We start from the raw sequence: 19898 nt of genomic DNA on the forward strand, positions 1-19898 counted from the left end.
GTGGGTGCGCTGAAAGTGTAGCTGCTAGAATAAGAATAGCCTGGGCAAAGTTTAGAGAGCTCTTACCCCTGCTGGCGACAAAGGGACTCTCACTCAGAGTAAAAGGCAGACTGTATGACGCATGCGTACGAACAACCATGCTACATGGCAGTGAAACATGGGCTGTAACTGCTGAGGACATACGTAAGCTCGCAAGGAATGAAGCCAGTATGCTCCGTTGGATGTGTAATGTCAATGTGAATACCCGTCAGAGTGTAAGTATCTTGAGAGAAAAGCTGAACATTAGAAGCATCAGTTGTGGCGTGCAAGAGAGACGATTGCGCTGGTATGGACATGTGGTGAGAATGGAGGAGGATAGCTGCGTGAAAAAGTGCCACACCCTAACAGTTGAGGGAACCCGTGGAAGAGGTAGGCCCAGGAAGACCTGGGCTGAGGTGGTGAGGCAAGACCTTCGTACATTGGGCCTCACCGAGGCGATGACTACGGACCGAGACCTTTGGAAATGGGCTGTGCGTGAGAAGACCCGGCAAGCCAAGTAAGATCGTTGCCAGTGCCCCTGGACTGGTTCTTGTGCGGGTGGCACATGAGATGCACCATTTTGAGCGTGGCCGTTGCCAGTACCGCCTGACTGGCTCCTGTAGGATTTTCGAGCGAGATCGTTGCCAGTGCCCCTGGACTGGCTTGTGCGGGTGGCACATAAAAGACACCATTTCGAGCGTGGCCGTTTTCGTGCGGGTGACACGTAAAAGCACCCACTACACTCTCTGAGTGGTTGGCGTTAGGAAGGGCATCCAGCTGTAGAAACTCTGCCAAATCAGACTGGAGCCTGGTGTTGCCATCCGGTTTCACCAGTCCTCAGTCAAATCGTCCAACCCATGCTAGCATGGAAAGCGGACGTTAAACGATGATGATGATGATGATGATGTCAGTCTCAACTCATGGCTCACCACTTTAGCCTGCGTGGATATCCACCCACCACCATCCACACCGCCCTTGCCAGAGCACGTTCTGTGGACCGTGCATCTGCTCTCTCCCCCCGAACCCGCCCTGCCGTTTCCCGCCTCCCTTTTCCCCTCACCTACCATCCCACCACCCTACCCCTCCAACGCTCCATTCTCCGAGCTTTTCGGCGCCTCCAGTCCGACCCCTCCACCTCCCACATCTTCCCTAATCGACCCCTCCCCTCCTTCAAACGAGCCCACAACCTACGGGACCTCTTGGTCCACAGCTTCTTCCCCAACCCAACCTCCCAACCTGGCTCTTTCCCCTGCTCCCGTCCACGCTGCCGCACTTGCCCTTACCTCTCCAACACCACCCTCCTCACCAGCACCCATCACCGACCCTATCGCATCACCGACTCCTTCACCTGCACGTCTACCAACATCATATATTGCCTCTCCTGCTCTCTCTGCCAATCCCTGTACATCGGACAAACGGGGCGGCGCCTGGCCGACCGATTCGCGGAACACCTCCGAGATATCAACGTCGGCAATGACACCCCGGTGTCACGCCACTTCCGTTCTGCCGGCCACTCCTTGCGGCAACACCTGTCTGTGTTTGGATTGTCCATGCACAGGGGCCATCCGGACTCCCGTTTGCGCCGTGAACAGGGATTAATCTTCTATCTTCGCTCCTTTGCGCCACATGGGCTCAACTCCCCTCCACTCTTCATCTAACCCCCTCCTCCTGTCTCTCTCCCCCACCCTCCCTCCTACCACCCATCTCTCCCCTCCCCCACCTCCTGCTCCGACTCCTACTTCTTTGTACCTCGCTTCATACTTCTCTCCACTCCCACTTCTCTTCACCCCTACTCTTTCTCTCCTCTCTCTTACTCTCTCTCACTCTCTTCTCTCGTACTCCCCCCCCCCCCCCTCTCCCGTACTCCCCCCTCTCTCATTCTTACTCTCTACACTCTTACTCTCCTACTCTCTACACTCTTACTCTCTTACTCTCTCACCCTTACTCTCTCACTCTCTTCCCCTCTCTCTCACTCTCTTTCTCTTCCTTTCTTCTTCCCCCCATACCCCTCTTCCCTCTCTCTCACTCTCTTTCTCTTCCTCTCTTTCTCTTCCTCTCTTTCTCTTCCTCTCTTTCTCTTCCTCTCTTTCTTCCCCCATACCCACCTTCCCCCTCTCTCAATCCCCCTTCCCTCTCTTATACCCACCCTCTCTCCTCTCTTCCTCTCCCCTCCCATACCCATCTTCCCCCTCTCTTACATCCACCTTCCCCTTCTCCCTCCTCGTCAACACCCCCTCATAAGCTCATCCCACCACACCCCAACACACTCCTACTCTACCTTCCCACTCCACCCCATCCAATTCCTTACACCCACCACCCACCCCTACCCACATACCCCACCCTACCCACATACCCCTACCTCTACCCCACACTCCACCCATGCCTTCCCCACCTCCCAACACCCTCACATCACACCACACCAATACCCTTGCATCACACCACGCACACCACACCAATACCCTCGCATCACACCACGCACACACTACAACTGACCAACTACTTTCTTCCTTTCTCCCTTCCCCCATTTTCACACTACATACGTCAAGATCACCAGCAGTCTACCTCCCACACACAGCCCCTCGTTCCCGATCACCGTTTGTTATCTCCCCCTCTCTTAGCTCTCCTGAAATAAGAATTTCTAACTTCCGGTCAGTCATTGTTATGATCGGCCATTATTATGATTGACCGTTGACTGAACACTATTCAATTTTTTTTCTCCGTGTTTTTCTCCTTGTCTCCGTATTCTTTCTGTTGAAGAGCGTAGCTCGAAACGTCAAAGACTTTCCGTATTCCCGAGCGTCATACTAATATATACTTTTGTTATTTACACCACCTGTCCTCGTCTGTTGTTATTTTTTGTATATTCTCCCATATATATATATATACATACATGTACGACTGGCTTCTTTTCAGTTTCTGTCTATCAAATCCACTCTCAAGGATTTGGTTGGCTCGAGGCTATAGTAGAAGACACTTGCCCAAGGTGCCACTCAGTGGGAATGAACCCGGAACCATGTAGTTGGTAAGCAAGCTACTTACCACACAGCCACTACTACGCCTACGCCATATATATATATATATATATATATATATATATATATATATATATATATATATATATATATATATATATATATATATATATATATATATATATATATATATATATATATATATATATATATATATACATATACACACACCACCTCCTACTCTCTCTCCTCTTTGTCTGCCTCAGGTAGGATGTACAAACAGACACAGATATTGTTTTGACAATATCAATCGTTAGGAAGATGATGTCCTTTGGTGCTCATTACCAGAAATTATCAAGTTGTTGTGATCACTGATACAATACCAGTTAAATTCAATCCGTCATCATCATTGTTGTCATCATCCTTATTGCTGATTATCGTCATTGTTCATTGTTGCTATTTTCATCCATTCATTCTTTATTTTCATCATCACCATGAACTGGAGTATTGTTCATCACCACTATCATCATCACCATCATAATAACGATCTCTATCATCATCATCATCATCATCATCATCACTGACACTACCATTGTCAGCATCACCGTCATCATCATCCTCACCATTGTCATGATTGTGATCATCACTGAGACTACCACTGCCGTCGTCACTATCATCATTGTCATCATCATCATCATCAGTAACATCACTGTTGTCACCATCATCATCATCATCCTCACCATGTATTGGTCATCTCTATCATCATCATCATCATCATCAATACAACCATTTATCATCACCACTGTCATCACCATCATAATCATCATAATCATCACCATCACCATTGCCACCATCACTATCATCATCAACAGTAGTATTTGTTCATCGTCACTGTCTTTGTCATCATCATCATCACCAACTGCATCAACTCCAGCAATGTTGTTTATCAACACAACCGTGATGTCCATCGGCAATACCGCCTTCATCAGCAGCAGTATCCTAAGCTCACCCCCCCACCACCACATCCCTCCCCCCTCCAGCATTATCATTAGTAGAAGCTGTTTTATTATTATTTCTTTATTATACTCACACATATATTTTTCTCCTTTTGGTGCCTCTATGATTGATCTATTTTAGATCAACTAGCATTAGCAATTTTTAAGGTAACACCACCACCACCATCACCCCTTCCATCATCACCGTCGCCCCTACCACCATTCAGTACCAGTTTCCTTAACAACCATTTTGTTTAGGTTCCACTTCAAGTCGGCATTGTTTTGAAGTTAGCAATTATTCATCTCTTGACCAACGGTCACTAAACTGAGACTCAAGGTCATTGAACTTGGAAGATGGAACTTGTCTAATATTGATTTCTACACAAGTTCAACACCAGCAGCAGCAGCAGCAGCTGTTGTTGTTGGCCAAAAGTTTGGCATCAAGGGAACTGAAAGCGTCTTCAGCATTTGCGAACATGTTGCAAGAAGCAGAAGAGTGAAGAATTATGTGTTTTGGAGGCAGTTTCAGATATTTGTGTGTGTAAGTGTAGCACTGTCCCAAATATGGAAGCAGAATGCCCACACTTCCAATATAGTGTGTGATGATACATGTGGCAGTTAATGTGTTAAATTCCAAACTCCTGTTTAATAATGACAAAGTTGTTTTACTAAATTCTTCATTAGTTTCAAACTTAATTGAAACAAAAACAGTGCATTTTAACAGAAATTTGTTAACAAATGGGTTAAAATCTGTTTAACCCTTTTGATACTAACCCACCTTAGACTACCCCTGATTCTTTGATATAAACTTGCTGTTTTAACATGCTAACTGCTATGGCCTGTTACTGGAACTTACCATTGATCCCAGATATTTTGCAGTCACACTGCATTCTGTATGATTACCAGGAAATGTAATTTTTTTTGCATGTTTACAATATTTCATAATTAAACTTTCATATTTATCACTCATGTTATTTAATATCCTCAAAACTATATCAAAGATACAGAATAAAATATTTTCTCAAATTATGGAAATCTACCACCAGTGATGCATATGATGGTTGTATGAAGTTTGTGATGAACCACTGGTGGTACATGTATCAGTTCAGGTGTTAAATTCCAAACCTCAGCTTAATAACGACGAAGTTATTTTCCTGAGTGGCTGTGTGGTAAGTAGCTTGCTTACCAACCACATGGTTCCGGGTTCAGTCCCACTGCATGGCACCTTGGGCAAGTGTCTTCTACTATAGCCTCGGGCCGACCAAAGCCTTGTGAGTGGATTTGGTAGACGGAAACTGAAAGAAGCCCGTCGTATATATGTGTATATATATATGTGTGTGTGTGTTTGTGTGTCTGTGTTTGTCCCCCCAACATCGCTTGACAACCGATGCTGGTGTGTTTACGTCCCGGTAACTTAGCGGTTTGGCAAAAGAGACCGATAGAATAAGTACTAATCTTACAAAGAATAAGTCCTGGGGTCGATTTGCTCGACTAAAGGCAGTGCTCCAGCATGGCCGCAGTCAAATGACTGAAACAAGTAAAAGAGTATTATTTCCAAACTTAATTGAAACAAGAGTGTATTTCACCAGAGACATGGTAACAAAATGGTTTAGCAGTTCTCCTTTGCTGTTTGTTTTCAGAGAATCGATGGACGCCAGCCTTATGATTATCGGCGACTAAAGATTACATTTGGTGTGGAAAGAGGCTGCTGCCAGGTAGAACTTGGTAAAACCAGGTAATCTTTTTGTTTTTGTTTTTGTGTTGTACTCTTTTATTGTTTTTGAAGGTACTTTGGGATTGAACCTAGAACTGTGCAGAGAACTACGTTAAGGGTACACGTGTCTGTGGAGTGCTCAGTCACTTACATGTTAATTTCACAAGCAAACTGTTCCATTGATCGGATCAACAGGAACCCTCATCGTCATAACCAACGGCGTGCCATGATTCATATAAAGGATTGGCCAAAAGTCACCAGACAGTAAATCAAAAATCCCCAAAATACTTAATATTCAATTTTATTTATTCATTCCAATTATGAATGTTTAACGATTGAATGCTGTGAGTTAAAATCAATGGGCTTCTTTCATTTTCTGTCTGCCAAATCCACTCACATGGCTTTAGTTGGCCCGAGGCTATAGTAGAAGACATTTGTCCAAGGCGTCACACAGTGAGCCTGAACTTGGAACCATGTGGTTGAGAAGTAAGCTTCTCACCATGCAGATTCACAACCCTTAACTTTCTTGGATTATATATATATATATATATATATATATATATATAGTTTTAGGGAAAAGAACCAAGTTTCATATATTTTAATCTGTAATGCTCAATTTAATTTTAATTTTTTATAAATTGATTTTAATTGAGTTTTTACCTGTAATATTATTATTAATGTATATATAGCTTAATTCATGTTTTGTTTTCTAATGTTATTTCTTAACATTTTTCAGGGTTTTGGCACAAGTAACAGCAGCTGTAGGACAACCGAAACCTAACCGTCCCACAGATGGCATCCTGTTTGTTAATGTGGAACTCTCTCCTATGGCATCACCGGCGTTTGAACCTGGAAGGTGAGGAAACCATCAGCTTCTCTAACATTTGATTACAAGACCAATGTCCAATTTGAAACCCCTTTGTAAGTTGCATACAGCAATCCCAGTAAGCTGTTGCATGGTTGTTTAGCTCAACCTATTAGAAATAGCAGCCAAATCTCTCTCAAATTATACAGTATTATCTTAAAAGAGGGAAGATGGAAATACGTGTGACAGTTTCTTGCATATTGTTTCAGTATGTTAATTTGTTGCATGTCAGTATTAGTATAGAGAGAGAGACACACACACACATCACCATCATCATCATCATCATTTAACATCCGCTTTCCATGCTGGCATGGGGTGGACGGTTTGACTGGGGACTGGTGAGCCAGATGGCTGCACAAGGCTCCAATCTGATCTGGCAGAGTTTCTACAGTTCGATGCCCTTCCTAATGCCAATCACTCCGAGAGTGTAGTGGGTGCTTTTACGTGCCACCGGCACAGGAGTCAGTCCAGCAGCACTGGCACAAATGCCAGTAAGGCGACGCTGGTAATGATCACACTCGAATGGTGCTTTTTATGTGCCACCGGCACAGGGGCCAGTCAGCGGCCCTGGCAACGATCATACTCGGATGGTGCTCTTAGTGCTCCACTAGCACGGATGCCAGTCATGCGGTGCTGTCATCGAATTTGATTTCAATTTCACCTGCCTCAACAGGTCTTCGCAAGCAGAGTTTAGTGTCCAATGAAAGAAAGGTATGCCTAAGTGGGCTGGTTACACCACTGGTATAGGCCATGGGATGTCTCACTTGGCTTGCCGGATCTTCTCAAGCACAGCATATTTCCAAAGGTCTCGGTCACTAGTCATTGCCTCAGTGAGGCCTAATGTTCGAAAGTCGTGCTTCACCACCTCATCCCAGGTCTTCCTGGGTCTACCTCTTCCACAGTTTCCCTCAACCGCTATCCTCAGCTATTCTCACAGCTATCCTCATCCATTCGCACCACAAGACCATACCAGCGCAGTCGACTCTCTTGCACACCACAACTGATGCTTCTTAGGTTCAACTTTTTTCTCAAGGTACTTACACTCTGTCGAGTATGCACATTGACATTACACATTCAGTGGAGCATACTAGCTTCGTTCCTTGCAAGCTTACGCATGTCCTCAGTAGTCATGGCCCATGTTTCACTGCCATGTAGCATGGCTGTTCGTACACATGCGTCATACAGTCTACCTTTTACTCTGAGCGAGAGGCCCTTTGTCACCAGCAGAGGTAGGAGCTCTCTGAACTTTGCCCATGTTGTTGCTCTTCTCCTTTGTCTGCCATTCTATGCCATCCTGCGATATCACTGTTCTACATCCTTATCTCTTCATTCTACAACTGGTCTTGACAGGCTTTCCGAATTTGGAGTTTATGTGAATCGTCTGATGGAGCGCTGCCTGAAGGAGTCCCGTTGTTTAGACACTGAGTCACTTTGCATCGTTGCCGGGGAGAAGGTAAGAGACAGTGTTTTTTTTTGTTTTTTATATTTTAATTCATGTAATATTAGGAAGGGCATCCAGCCATAAACACCATGCCAAAACAGACAGTGAAGCCCAGCCAGTGCTGTCTTCTGGCTTGCCAGCACTTGTCAAATTGTCCAACCCATACCAGCATGGAAAACAGATATTTAGTAATAAGGCAGTGAGTTGGCAAAAACGTTAGCATGCCGGGCGAAATGCTTAGCGGTGTTTCATCTGCCGCTAGGTTCTGAGTTCAAATTCCGCCGAGGTTGACTTTGCCTTTCATCCTTTCGGGGTCGATTAAATAAGTACCAGTTATGCACTGGGGTCGATGTAATCGACTTAATCCGTTTGTCTGTCCTTGTTTGTCCCCTCTATGTTTAGCCCCTTGTGGGCAGTAAAGAAATAAGGAAAACAGATATTTGATGATGATGATGATGATATATATATATATATACTCACACACACATGATGGGCTTCTTTCAGTTTCCATCTACCAAATCCACTCACTGTGTTCACATAATATTGTCCTGGATACACATTGTCTCTAAAAATGATTGATGGTTACTTTGCACCCTGGGCCACATTATTCTAGGTGTTCATCTGTTTTTCTAAGACAGTAGGGTTTGATTTGAGTGAAGTTCGGTTATTATTTCTAGAATACTGAGCGACTGCATGTAGGCTTCTTTGCTGGCTAGTCATCAGTCATAAAATTGTAGAGCCCTGAGCAGGTAGCTCTGATGTAGAATTAGCTGCAATTTCTAGCAGGAAAAGTGACCATGTAGAGGCTCCCTTTATGCCTCTTCACCTATTGTATTTATAACACACAGTTGAAATTGTATTACAAATACTTCATAACGTTGTTGTTTAGCCCTGAACAGGTAGCTCCGATGTAGAATTAGCTGCAGTTTCTAGCAGGAAAAGTGACTGCATAGAGGCTCCAGTATTGCCTCATCACCAAATGTTATATATAACACACAGTTGAAATTGTATCTCAAATCCCTGACATTTTCTATAGGGGTCTGAAAGGTACTTCAACTCTGAGCAGTTGCTGACCCCTTTGTGCAGTACAAGTATGGCTATCATTGCAATACTGCACACATTTCTGGAATGGTGCAGTCAACATTAGAACACTGCACACATTTCTATAATGGTGCAGTCAACATTACAGTACTGCACGCATTACAAATTTTCTCTGGATCGCAGTGAAAAACAAGATCATACAACTACAACTCCTGGCCTGTTGCCAGCAAGATGTCGAGGCTATTCCTGGTTGCTTGACTTGCTAAAAAGTGTAGCCAGAACTCCTCTGAATACATCCTTATGCTTTTGAAAAAAAAGTAAGGATACACTAGATAAAGTGTGTATGAATATAAGAAGGGCTGGTCATGCCTGGAGCGCTTTTGATTGTAATTCAACTTGAATCGGCTGATCTGAGGTTAAACAGTAACAAGAATTCCCTAACAGGCAGTTTAAGGGTCAAGCTTGTTTATCCCTCCTCTTACTACTACTACTGCAGCTGCTTTTATATGACATTCCAGCCATGACCATCCCAACTATATTTGCAGCAGTAGTGTATGTCTAGAACTACATGATCTGATGTGCCCTTCTTTTTGCACTTGAGCATGGTTTGAAGGAGATTTGGCTATTATTTCTTGCAGGTCAGCTGACCACGTAGAGGCTCCTTGTTGAAGGTTGCAGTGATTGTGGTGATAGTGGTGGTGGTGGTGGTTGTGTTTGAGAATGTTGTTCAGCCTCAGATGAACCCTGTTCAAACAGACCTCTGATCAAAAGCATTCCAGTTGTGACCATCCTGCCTTTTAAGAGTAGCTAGACCTACATTATTTAATATGTTCTTTTATTTTTAAAGATCTTATGATATAATTTAAAGGAGATTTGACTGCTATTTCTAACTAGCCATCATGTAGAGGCTCTTTATTTTTCTTTTTTCTGACTTGTTAGTAGTTTTGTTGGTGTCCTTGAAGTATGGTTCTTCTGTTGATAACATCTCATGTGTGTGTGTGTGTGTGTATATCTTTGTATATGTGTGTGTGTATACCTTTGTATGTGTGTATGTGGATGTCAGGTATATGTATGTGTATATATGTCAACCTTTGTGTGTGTGTATATCTTTATATGTATATGTGTATGTGGACGTCAGTGAATGTATATCTTTGCATGTATATGTGTGTGTGCATGTGGACTTCAGTGTGCGTATACATTTGTATATATGTGTGTGTGTGTGTGTGTTCGTCTGTTACCCTGTGTGTTATATGTGTACCCCAGTATACATACATATATGTATGTATGTATGTGTGTGCGTGTGTATGCCTTTGTATGAGTGTATATGTGTACCATAACAAATGTATATGCCTTTGTATATATATATGTATATATATATATATATATATATATATATATATATATATATATATATATATATATATATATATATATATATATATACATATATATATATATATATGTGTGTGTGTGTGTGTGTGTGTATGTACCTGTATATCTGTGTGTGTGTGTGTGTGCATCTGTGTGTGTGTGTGCATAGGTTATATAAGAACACTAACAATACGACAATATTGATTGTCAGCAATGAATCACAATTGATTGGTCCTGCTACATCTCCACCACCATCACCATCACCATCCCTACCACCACCACCACCACCACCATCATCATCATATCATCATCAGAAGTATAAATATTTTTTCGGCGTTCCTTTTTACAACATAGGAAATGTATATAAACTGCTTTGTATTGGTGGTGATGGTGGTGGTGGTGGTAGAGGATGGTATTTGTTAGAGAAGTAATGGTGGTGGTTAGAGTACAGGCGGTAGTGTTCACAGAGGTAGACATGGTGGTGATGGTTTTTACTATTAGTAAAGCTAGTAAAGTAATAGGTGTAAAAATAGTATTAGTGAGTATAGTAATAGTAGTAGTAGCAGCAGTAGTAGTAGTAGTGGTGGTGGTGGTGGTGGTGGTGGTGGTGGAGTTGGTAACAGTGCAATAGCGGAGGTGGTTGTGCTTATGTTTCTGGCAGTTGTTTCTGTAGAAGTTAGTGTGAGCGGTTGTAGTGGTATAGGTGATTGTAGTGGTATAGGTGATTGTAGTAGTGGTGAAGAGAAGATGATTACAGTGCTTGTCGTGGTTGTAGAATGTAGTGGGGGAAGATAACTACAGTGGTGGAGGTGATTGCAGTAAATCAAGGTTGTTGTATTGGTGGTGGTTGTGGTAGTGGTGTTGATGATTGTAGCGTTGGTGGTGGTACTGGTTGTAGTGGTGTTGGAGCACGTTGCAGTGTTGGTTGTTGTTGTTGTTGTGATGGTGGTGGTAGTGGATGTGTTGTGGTAGTGGAGGTAGCTTGAGTGGTTGCTGTAGTAGTGGAGTTAGTTTGAGTGGTTGTTGTAGTAGTGGAGTTAGTTTGAGTGGTTGTTGTTATAGTGGAAGTAATTTAAGTGGTTGTTGTAGTAGTGGAGGTTGTTGCAGTGGCTGAGTTGGTGGCAGTGGTGTCGGAGGTAGTTTTGGTGATGATGGCATTTGTAGTGTTGGTGGTAGTTGCGGTAGCGATGGTGGAAGTTGATGTGGCAATGGAGATAGTCATAGAAGTATAGGCGGTTGTTGCAGTGGTGGTGGTGTAGTAGAGATTCTTGTATAGGATGATGTTGTAGTGGTTGAGATTGTGAAATTGTATTGTGATAACAATTGCATTGATTTGTTATTGAGATAGTAGAAGTAGTAGTAGTAGTAGTAGTAGTAGTAATGAGGTACTAATGATAAAGTAGTAGTAGTTGGTAGTGGTGGTGGTGGTAATTGTTATAGTTAGTATTTGATGGTATGGTGATAGTTATTGCTGTTGCTATTGTGCTACTAATGATAGGGTTATAGTATTGGGAGTAGTTATGATGGTGGTGATGGTGGTGGTAGTACTGGCTGTGTGTGTGTGTGTGTGTGTATGTGTGTTATGATGTTGATGATGATGGGTTTATTGGTATATGTAAATGTCAGTATTTGATCTATGTAGTGTGTGTGTATGTATATATGTATATACATATATATGTGTGTGTGTGTGTGTGTGTATAATATATATATATATATATATATATATATATATATATATATAGATAGATATATATGTACATGCACATGTGTGTATGTATATTAAATACAGAATGTGTTGAATGTCAATATTTCTTATGTAAGGATGTATGCATAAAATATTTGCCTTTGTGTGTGTGTGTATTTGTGCATGTGTATATATGGATATATACATTCTATGCTATATACATGTGTGTTTGTATATATTGATGCATTCACAGTTGAAATGTTTTTAAATACATAAAGTAGATAGTCATTCATTAAAGAACATTTATAACATCTAATATTTATGGTAAATTGTTGACAGTAACTTCAAAGTTTTCCTGATGCTAGTTTATTCTCTATTCAAACTATGAAGTTAAGGGTAGCATAATGGTCTCTACTTCACTTAGGAATAAGCTGCTACCTATCACGCCCATTAAAACTGGTAAATTCATCATAGATATGAAGCTCATTCAGTGATATGGCGAAGGATCTTGATGAGGGTAACCAATGTTTCTGTTTCCCATTATGAAATGTTTTAGCAATTGTTCTGAGATAGCATGACACATTCCACAGTTAGTTGTGTCCTGATATGTATTGGGCAGGTGAAAAGATAACGAGGAAATGACAAAAATAAGGCCCAAAATCAAACAATATTTCACCCGTATACAACCCTGTGTTTTTATTTTACATCTCTATCTAAGAAATATATCATTTTTTTTTCTTTCTAGCCCTTCCACACTCTGCCCTTACTAGCTTTTAAACTGCTGTTTGAATTCATTCACCTTCCCTTTCCACTCTCTTTCTTCACCTGTTAAGTGCTTTTTATTTGCTTTCACACTTCCCTCTAATAAACACTACATTTTCATGGTGAGAAGTTGTACTTATAAATTTATTGACAATTTTATTAACTGCAATTGATTTTCTTTATAATAATTATGTTGTTGCAATATAATTATATAATCTGACTGTAATTTTTAAAAAAATCTAATAATACATATTCAGAATCAAAGACTAAACCAGATTTAAGCGCCCAAAGTTTACAAATTTCTTTTTGAATAACACTTGTCAGACAAGGAAGTTAAAAATGGAGAAGAGAAGATGTTAAAATGTAAGAGAATTTTAATTCATACAGATGACCATTTCGAACAGCGATATTAAAATCATGTATATTGATGGTTGAATAGAAATAATTTAATTAATTTAATTAGATTAAATTAATAATATATCACTGTTCTCTTCAGTGCAAGAAGTATAAAGAAAAAATTTTACAAAGGACTTGATAAAGGAAATAGCAGAGTATAATTTCAGATCATCATCATCATCATCGTTTAACGTCTGCTTTCCATGCTAGCATGGGTTGGACGATTTGACTGAGGACTGGTGAAACCGGATGGCAACACCAGGCTCCAATCTAATTTGGCAGAGTTTCTACAGCTGGATGCCCTTCCTAACGCCAACCACTCAGAGAGTGTAGTGGGTGCTTTTACGTGTCACCCACACGCAAATGGCCACGCTCGAAATGGTGTCTTTTATGTGCCACCCGCACAAGCCAGTCCAGGGGCACTGGCAACGATCTCGCTCGAAAATCCTACGGGAGCCAGTCAGGCGGTACTGGCAACGGCCACGCTCAAAATGGTGCATCTCATGTGCCACCCGCACAAGAACCAGTCCAGGGGCACTGGCAACGATCTTACTTGGCTTGCCGGGTCTTCTCACGCACAGCACATTTCCAAAGGTCTCGGTCAGTAGTCATCGCCTCGGTGAGGCCCAATGTACGAAGGTCTTGCCTCACCACCTCAGCCCAGGTCTTCCTGGGCCTAATTCATATTTATCCTTATGAGAAAGGAAGAAGAAATGTGAGTCCAGTTAGGTATAAACTAAAACTAAGGCAACTAACAGTTATTTGAAAATATAAGTGAAAAAGGTTTTATGAGATGTTCTCTCTATAGAAAAGTAAGAAGATAAGTAATTCTAACTCTAAATAAGTCATGTATGTAAAGAAAGTTGGTTAGAAATGTCCAATGGAAAAACATAGCTATATTTGAATTAGGATATGACCTGACAGTTAGAAAAAAAACCCCTCATTGCTTGACTTCGACAATTCCTTAAAAAAAGATCACTCTTCCACTTGTACTTTTTAACCCCACTTTTCGTACCATATTTCACAAATGACTGAGATATTTGGCATCTTGACAAAGGACCAAGATAACTGGCACCTTGATGAAAGACTGAGATATCTGGCCCCTTGCTGTACTCAAGAAGACCTGTCCACCAACAGCAGGGTTGAAACCAGTGTTGGTGCCACATAAAAAGCACCCAGTACACTTTGTGGAGTGGTTGGTGTTAGGAAGAGCATCCAGATGTAGAAACCATGCCAGATACAGACAAAGGAGCTTGAGGCAGCCCTTGGTCTTACCAGCTCAAGTCAAACTGTCCAACCCATGCCAGCATGGAAAATGGACATTAAATAATGACGCTGACAATGATGATTTCTGTTGAAAATCAAACTGCCTTGGTTTCAATTAATTTTACCAATAACGAAGAATTTAGTAAAATAAATCTGTCGTCATTAAGTGATGTTTTGGAAGATAAATTAACATGAGATTCTGCCAGAAGGTTTTAATTAAGACCATTTTAAAGTAAAAAGTTTGTACCACGAAACAGGGGCAGCCTCAGGGCAGTTTGGTATAGAAAGGGCTAATGAAGGTTTATTGTATACTCACAAAAATACTATGCATTTATGTGTGTGTGCATGCGTGTGCGCAAGCGTTTATAAATATTTGCATTCATAACGTGTGTGTGTGTGTGTGTGTGTGAGAGAGAGAGAGAGTTCAGAAGACAAAAAGCCAAGATTGTATCAGTGACCAAACAGTCACAGTATTGTTGTAAATAGCTGCATCAATATTGGTCTAGCGGTGCCAAGTTGGTTAGCAGTGGTGCACTGCTGTTTCATGTCGGTAGATAGCAAAAGAAATTGATCTAATTTTTAGTGGGTGGTAGTGGTAAGAAGTGTTTGTAGTAATAGTAGCAATAGTAGTATTAGTAGTAGTAGTTGATTAGCTTGAGGTCAGCCTTGATCTAGCAGATATGATTGAAGATGTGGCTCTCTCTTATGTTCAGTTACAGTGCATCGCGGACTTTATTTATTATCCAATGTGTACTTCTTTTTTTAAGACAGTAGAGTGTGATTTGAAGTAGATTTGGTTGCTATTTCTAGCAACATTGCTGTAAATAATAATCTTTTCTACTCTAGGTACAAGGCCCGAAATTTTAGGGGGAAGGGGCCAGTTGATTAGATCGACCCCGAAAGGATGGAAGGCAAAGTCGACCTCGGCGGAATTTGAACTTAAAACGTAAAGACAGATGAAATACTACTAAGCATTTCGCCTGGCGTGCTAACGTTTCTTATTTCTTTACTGCCCACAAGGGGCTACACACAGAGAGGACAAACAAGGACAGACAAACGGATTAAGTCATTATATCGACCCCAGTGTGTAACTGGTACTTATTTGATCGACCCCGAAAGGATGAAAGGCAAAGTCGACCTCGGCGGAATTTGAACTCAGAATGTAGCGGCAGACGAAATACCGCTAAGCATTTTGCCTGGCGTGCTAACGTTTCTGCCAGCTCACCGCTAGTGAGTTTATATCAGTTGCATAGAGGTAACCAAGTAAGGTACAGTCAACCTACCTATAAGTAGGTACCATAATGAGATACTGTTGACCTAGATGTAAGTATGTATCATAATGAGGTACTGTCAACCTTACTATAGATACCACAGTGAGGTATTGTTGGCCTAGCTGTAAGAAGGTACCTCTAAGTTACTGTCAAACTAGGTGTACCATAATGAGATATTGTCAACCTTGCAATATATAGGTACCACAGTGAGGCACTGTCAACCTATATCTATGTTGGTGCCTCAATAAGTTACTGTCAAACTAGTTGTATGTACTATAATGAGATATTGTCAGCCTTACTATAAACAGGTACCACAGTAAGATATTGTCAACCTACATTTATGTAGGTACCTCAAGTTACTGCTAAACTAGGTGTATGTACCATTATGAGATACTGTCATCCTTACTATAAATAAGTACCACAGTGAGATACGTCAACCTATAAATATGTAGGTACCTCAATAAATTGCTGTCAACCTAGGAGTACGTATGTACCATAATAAAGTACAGTCAGCCTGAGTATAAGTAGGTACCACAATGAGGTGCATTACACCTAACTAGGTACCACTGAAGTACAATCAATCTAGTTGTATGTAGGTACTACAGTGAGGTACAGTGGATAAGTAGGTATCCCAGTAAGGTATGGTCAACCTAACTGTAAGTAGGTACCACAAGTACAGTCAACCTAATTGTAAGGAGGTACTATGAGGCCGTGCAGTCAATCTAGTTCTGTTTTGGTATCACAATAAAGTTGGTGTGGTTGTTTAGCACCAGGTCAGCCCTGGTCCAGAAACCTATGATGAGTTGTTCCAGCCATGACCAGTCCAACTTTTATTCAGACATACTGTGTCTAGGACAACATTATCTCATGCGGTGTTTAGGTGTTGGGTGTCAGTTGGTTACATTGACCCCAGTGCTCAACTGGTACTTATTTTATTAACCCCCGAAAGGATGAAATGTGAAATTGACCTTATAGGGATTTGAACTCGGAACTTAAAATAGCGGAAAGAAAAGCTGCCGAGCATTTTGTGTTTGACATGCTAACAATACTGCCAACTTGTCTCCTTAATAATATTATAATAATAATAATAATAATAATAATAATAATAATAATAATAATAATAATCCTTTCTACTGGAGGCACAAGGCCAGAAATTTGTGGGGTGGGGACAAGTCGATTACATCGACCCCCCCCCAGTATTTCACTGGTACTTAATTTATTGACTCCAAAAGGATGAAAAGCAAAGTCGACCCCAACGGAATTTGAACTCAGAACGTAGCTGGGCATTTCGTCCAACGCGCTAACGGTTCTGCTATCTTGCTGCCATAATAATAATGATGATAATAATAATAATAATAATAATGATAATAAACAATAATAATGGTTTAATGGTATTTTAATTCTTCAGGTGTGGATAATTCGAATTGATCTCCATGTTTTGAATCACGATGGCAATTTGATTGATTCTGCGAGTATTGCAGCCATAACGTCTCTTGCACACTTCAGGTACGTATTTCATGAGCTATCCATCAAACAGTGCACACAATTCCAGACACACACACACACACACACACACACATACCATCATCTTTGTTTTAACGTCCACTTTTTCATGCCTGCATGGGTCAGACAGAATATCTATGGCTGGATCGCCTTTCTGTGGCTAACCCTCACTTCTTTCCAAGTTAAGTAATATTTCTCCATAACTGGATGTGTGTGTTCCATGGAAAATTGAAAATGAACAACATTACTTGTGTTATGATGGTTTACAGTTGTACTGCGCTACCAGGAGAAAGACACATACACATGTAACAGGCTTCTTTCAGTTTCCTTCTATCATTCCTGCACCCATATAGATGTGCTGTAGATTATTCAGAGCCTTAGAAATAGCACACTAATGCTTGAGCATCTAATAAAATATGTTATTCAGGTGTGGCTGTGTGGTAAGAAGCTTGCTTTCGAACCACATGGTTCTGGTTTCAGTCCCAGTGCGTGGCACCTTGGGCAAGTGTCTTCTGCTAAAGCCTTGGGTGGACCAAAGCCTTGTGAGTGGATTTAGTTGACACAAAAGCGACCAATAGAATAAGTACTAGGCTTACAAAGAATAAGTCTTGGAGTTGATTTGTTCAACTAAAGGCGGTGCTCCAGCATGGCCGCAGTCAAATGACTGAAGAAAATAAAAGAATAAGTCGGATTAACACAACTTTTAGAACAGATTTGTTCTTTTAATATTGATTTTGAAGTGTATCGATAATTTTCTTTATTTGTCCAAGGAAATGAAATTTTTCTTGTATGTAATTGTATGGGAGGGTGGGTAGTCACTCTGAATGGGTTCAGATTAAAACAGTGGCAGCCTGCTTGTGGTGTGTCTATATTGTAATATAAGTGTTGTAAAACATGAACATCTGATATATATATATATATATATATATATATATATATATATATATATATATGTATATATATCGTACAAACATTTGGTATAGAACTCAATATGTTGGGTAGAGTAGGGATCATGTCAATCTTGACCAGCCAAAGGCATAAAATCAGGGCATAAATTTCACACAAATTCTTACTTTTTGAAAAGTGAAATTTACGTCCTAATGGAGGAATTTAGTTGCGTTATTGCTACAAGGGAGATAATTCTGTTAAGCAGTCTTTCAGAAATAACTAAAAAGTATATACGGATGATATTACAGTTCTATATATACCCGCGGGCATATGGCATAGTGGTTAAGAGCGCGGGCTACTAACCCCAAGATTCCGAGTTCTTACAAATATATATAGCATACAGAAAATTGCACTACTGAGCACTGCACACATCCTACGCAAAACACTTTCAATACAGTGACCATAAGAGCATCACAGCAAACCACAGCACATACCCAAGGCACACAGAGCTGCGCTCGGTAGTGAAGTGAAAGCACGTTATAAAAATAAAACTACTGAACAATAATAATAATTACAACATCGAAGAATACCTTAGGAATGAGAACCCAGGTTCGAAATTTCCTCAAGACACATGAAGAAGGCTGGAGGGTATATATCAGCCGAAACGTTGTGTTAACAACAAACAAGATGAGGACAAATATCCGTCGAATGTAAATAATGTAAATAACAGGTGATATTCTTGGGTACATTTAAAAGGGCGATAAATCTTTGTACACGTACCCATACCATTTCAGAAAAATGTGTATGTTCTTGAACAAAATGTTGTTGCTCTTGTGTAAATCCTAGCTGGACCTGATAGAGGAGACCTGTCGTCAGAGGTGTCCAGTTTTGATTGTCACATCTCTTATTGAAACATAGTGTATGAAGGATTACATTGTATTTTTCCATTTTTTAAATAGTAGATTGTGATTAGAGGGAGGTTTGGCTGCTATTCCTTGCAGGTAAGATAGGGAGTTTGTTCCTTCTGAAGTTGATATGTTTTTCTATGGAGTTTGTGACTCAGTTATGGGTTCACCCTTTCGATACTAACCCACAGTATTTAAATTAGACTTTCATGACATCATTTCTGTTGTTGGTGCTATTGTAATTCCACCTGGGGCAACACTCTATAGACTTGCTGATAAGTGAGTTGAGATGTGGGGTTGAGGGTCAAGAGGACTTGTTAGTGTGGCCCAGGGTGTCACAATAATAGGCATGCATGAAGTGCACTCTGTAAATTGGTTGATGTTTGGAAGGACATCCAATTCTTGAAATCAGGTGAAATAAAACGAAATGTATGAGTGAGATTTGGTCCTTTTACCTGTCTAGGGTCCCAGTAATGCCCTATTTCAGGCCATCCCAACATGGAACATGAACATTAAATGACGATGGCAACAACGATAATGATAATGTTGATATCTTTGTTTCTTTGCAGACGTCCAGATGTTGAAGTGAGTGGGGAAGAAGTCACTGTGGTAAGATTTGTTTTTTATATCCATGGATCTGTGGTCAAGAATTTTGCTTCCCAAACACATGGTTTGGGGTTCAGTCCCCACTGCATGGCCCCCGTTGGGTAAGCTTTGTGAGTGAACTATACATGCAGGTTCAAGGTACAGCCATTGGTGTCAGTGTGGCTGGAAATGTAGCTTGTTTCTTCATGAGCTGGTGGGAC

At 41.0% G+C, this 19898-nt stretch overlaps 1 protein-coding gene across 2 annotated transcripts in view; it reads left to right on the top strand.

The window, feature by feature from the left end:
- LOC106872890 (exosome complex component RRP45-like) overlaps nucleotides 1–19898 on the top strand; it is a 53600-nt gene that overhangs the window by 15517 nt on the left and 18185 nt on the right. For both annotated transcript variants that reach the window (XM_089354962.1, XM_089354963.1), the window contains exons 2-6: nucleotides 5626–5720; nucleotides 6436–6555; nucleotides 7915–8017; nucleotides 17205–17302; nucleotides 19662–19701. In XM_089354962.1, the coding sequence (XP_089211088.1) occupies nucleotides 5626–5720; nucleotides 6436–6555; nucleotides 7915–8017; nucleotides 17205–17302; nucleotides 19662–19701 (456 nt within the window). The remainder of the gene's footprint in view (nucleotides 1–5625; nucleotides 5721–6435; nucleotides 6556–7914; nucleotides 8018–17204; nucleotides 17303–19661; nucleotides 19702–19898) is intronic.

Source organism: Octopus bimaculoides, chromosome 7, assembly GCF_046866305.1.
Source record: "Octopus bimaculoides isolate indiv1 chromosome 7, ASM4686630v1, whole genome shotgun sequence".
Taxonomy (NCBI): Eukaryota; Metazoa; Mollusca; class Cephalopoda; order Octopoda; family Octopodidae; genus Octopus; species Octopus bimaculoides.